Source organism: Rissa tridactyla, unplaced genomic scaffold (genome assembly GCF_028500815.1).
Source record: "Rissa tridactyla isolate bRisTri1 unplaced genomic scaffold, bRisTri1.patW.cur.20221130 scaffold_29, whole genome shotgun sequence".
In the NCBI taxonomy this organism is placed as follows: Eukaryota; Metazoa; Chordata; class Aves; order Charadriiformes; family Laridae; genus Rissa; species Rissa tridactyla.
In genome coordinates this window covers 968,920-972,582 of record NW_026529507.1, presented here as the reverse complement: position 1 = coordinate 972,582, position 3,663 = coordinate 968,920, and the positions used below count along the sequence as shown (strand labels likewise).

The window sequence follows — 3,663 nt, the reverse complement described above, 5'->3', positions numbered from 1 at the left end:
AACCAAGTGTTATCTTAAAACGCTGTCACATTTACCATCAAACTGTTAAATCCCTGGTTTATGTCAATAAATGCATTGCTGCTTCTCTCTATGAGTGAAGTGCATTGCTCCATCCGTGACAAATATTAATAAGAAAATAATGGAATATATACAATATATACAAAACCATGTCAAGCTCCCAGGATGACGATCGTGTCACCGGCAGGCACTGGGAAAGCCCCAGACTGGAGTCAGTGACGGAAGGGGACTGAACTCAGGGGCTGGATTCAGGAATGCACAGATCGGGAACAAAGGCAGACCAACAGCCAGAGGAGTCCTCCTGGGACACTGGACATTGAAGAAGGAGCCTGACCCTTTGATCCCTCAGCTTTTACACTGAGCGTGGGGCAGGTGGGATGGAATACCCCGTGGGTCAGTTTGGGATCCTGTCCCCTCCTCCCCGTAGGTGCCGCCCCTCTACGCTTCTCCGCTTACCCCCCTCCAACGGGGCAATAACAGAGTGAGCTGAGCTTGGCTGTGACAGCAATAAGGATGAGCAGGTGTGGATGCCGAAGAACCTGCGGACACGGCACCCGGAACGAGCCCTGGAGTTCTCGTGGCTCTCACTGGCGGCGAACCGCGGGATAAGTAAACAAGCCCTCGCTGCACAGCACCTGGGCCATGGTAAGGGGAAGAAAAGGAGAGAGTGCTGACGGCCGGCCGCGTTGCTGAAGATGAATAGTTTGTCTTTGTTTACACCATGTGTGGTATGTGTGGTATGTGCTGGGTAATCACACGATAAGGATGTAGCAGTGGGAAATTGCTAGCTCTCTTGCAGAAGGTATTTAAGGAGGCTGTTGCCTAAAATAAAGCGATTTCGTTTGTACACCGAAACGGAGTCCGTGCCTAATGGCCACAAGCAGGAGCCCCTCTGCACACCATTCCTTGGTATTAATTATAAACAAGCCCTTACCACTCTGGAAGCGGGCTATGGTCATAACATTATGCCATGAACTTCAGAGAGTCAGAAGAGGCTTAACTGAAAAGTAAAGTTCCTAAAAAGAAGGCCAGTTCTGTTTTACCTCAAACCAGGACACTGTCTACGTGAACTGACCTCCAGACGCTGTCTCACAGGCCTTCAAGGCACCTCTAGGAACAGCTGATGGCATTTGTGCTCACTCAGGTTCATCCCACCACCCCCGCACGATGGGCATGCTTACGCCTTGTCTGTACGATGCAAACACGGAGTTCTGAGCCAGTCACTCCGCGTCCCTACGCGGAAGGAGAAGCAACGTCTCCGAGCAAGGGTGAGCGGCCAGTGCTGGAAATGGTGGTGGTTCTTGGCTGGTCTGTGACGATTGCCCTGGGGAAGCATCCCCAGGGTGTCCAGTGAACAAAGGCACAGACCAGACCCTGCTCTGCTGGACGTTCCTGTCCCTCCCAGGAGCCTGGCTGTGCAAGGACACTGCTGTGTCCTCCCGCCCTGCACACTCACTCGCTTTCACTCTTCACTGAAGTTTTTTCTCCTATGCAAATTACTGGCTGTGCGCTTGAGAGCCATTTTGGCAAGAGACCTGAGCCTTCAGGCACTGCCCTGAGGAGATCCCCTGGTATGATGGACATGCTCTTTTGGAGGCCAGCTCTGTCACAGAAGCGCTCATTCCCTGTCCCTGCCTGCAGCTACAGGACCACCACACCGCAAAACTGCCGCCAAGCTTCAAGAGCACTCAGGCCTTATACCAAGAGACGAGCTAAGAAGGGGAGCGCTGAAGTGCAAAGTGAGCAGCTCTGGGAAGACCAAGCGCTGGTGCTCCTTGTCAGTGCTCCAGTGCCGGGACTCTTTTCCCCTCCACCTCTGCACACAGGATCTGCCCCTGCAGCTCAAGAGAAGGTCTCAAAGGAAGGATCAAACAATTCATTGAAGGTCCTTTATTTTCTTAAAACACAGAGAGAGCATCTCTCCTCCTAGACACAGCGTGTGGGTCACACCACACAGAAGGTGAATAGATACATAATTGGAAATGGCATAAAATTATGACTTTTTTTTGTGGACAATATTATAATAAAAAAAAAAAACAAACCCAAAAAAAACCCCAGAAACTCACAACCAAAACCAACCTGCAATGAGTTACATTCGGAGTGATTTGCAGAAGAAAACAAGCAGCTCAATGCTTCTGAAACTATCCAGATACCAATTTCCACACTGCATCCTTGAGGTCCTTATTCCTCATGCTGTAGATGAGGGGGTTCACGGCTGGAGAAACTACCGAGTACAGAACTGCCATCACCAGATCCAGAGATGGTGAGGAGATGGAGGGGGGCTTCAGGTGGGCAAACACTGCAGTGCTGACAAACAGGGAGACCACGGCCAGGTGAGGGAGGCACGTGGAAAAGGCTTTGTGCCGTCCCTGCTCAGAGGGGATCCTTAGCACGGCCCTGAAGATCTGCACATAGGACAGCACGATGAACACAAAACAACCAAATGCTAAACAGACACTGACCACAAGAAGCCCAACTTCCCTGAGGTAGGAGTGTGAGCAGGAGAGCTTGAGGATCTGGGGGATTTCACAGAAGAACTGGTCCAGGGCATTGCCCTGGCAGAGGGGTAGGGAAAATGTATTGGCCGTGTGCAGGAGAGCATTGAGAAACCCACTGCCCCAGGCAGCTGCTGCCATGTGGACACAAGCTCTGCTGCCCAGGAGGGTCCCGTAGTGCAGGGGTTTGCAGATGGCAACGTAGCGGTCATAGGCCATAATGGTGAGAAGACAATACTCTGCTGTGAGAAAGAAGATGAAGAACAAGAGCTGTGCAGCACATCCTGTATAGGAGATGTCCCTGGTGTCCCAGAGGGAATTGGCCATGGCTTTGGGAAGAGTGGTGGAGATGGAGCCCAGGTCGAGGAGGGAGAGGTTGAGGAGGAAGAAGTACATGGGGGTGTGGAGGCGGTGGTCACAGGTGATGGTGGTGATGATGAGGCTGTTGCTGAGGAGGGCAGCCAGGTAGATGCCCAGGAAGGTCCAGAAGTGCAAGAGCTGCAGCTCCCGTGTGTCTGCAAATGCCAGGAGGAGGAACTGGGTGATGGAGCTGCCATTCGACATTTTCTTCCCCTGGGCTTGGAGACCTGTTAATGGAAAGAAAAGCAGTGAGAAGTTGGGGAAGATTTCTCTCAAACTAAAGTATTCAATTGGTCTTAGAAACCCAGCAAACTGGCTCTCGCCTTTCAGGAAGACCTTTTGCAGGTCCTTTTTGTACACTCTGGTTGGTGCTGGCTGATAGTCCACCAGAGAGCTGAGATCTCTGCAGGATTCAGTCCTGCCCTACAGCCATGTGTAAAAAGGAACACGGGGTGATCTCAGATTAAATCCACTCCTGGCATCAAAGGGCTTTTCAGCATTGTCACCCGACTGCAGGGCAGAGCTCAGGGCACCTTGTTGTTGGTGGTGTTCTGTTGTAGTTTCCCCACCACACCTGAGGAGTGTTTTTAAGGCAGAAATCCCTGGCATTTCTGCTGTGCTGCCAGTGAAACCTTGTGGGTCCTGCCAATAGAGTCAGTACAGTTCTCCTGCCAAGAGAGTCAGGACAGGGAGACACAGTCAGACACTCAAGGATTTCTCCTCTTTGGTGGTTGGGCTGCTGGGAAGGACACTCAGGACTTCATACCTGGGATAGTCAGGGGTGGAGGAC

General features: G+C 51.7%; 1 protein-coding gene across 1 annotated transcript; it reads right to left on the bottom strand.

Moving 5' to 3' along the window:
* Window positions 1–2,159: 2,159 nt before the first annotated feature.
* Window positions 2,160–3,077, bottom strand: LOC128903310 (olfactory receptor 14J1-like). Its single transcript, XM_054187327.1, has one exon. It carries the CDS (start codon window positions 3,075–3,077, stop codon window positions 2,160–2,162), a length of 918 nt encoding a protein of 305 aa, XP_054043302.1.
* Window positions 3,078–3,663: the final 586 nt, after the last annotated feature.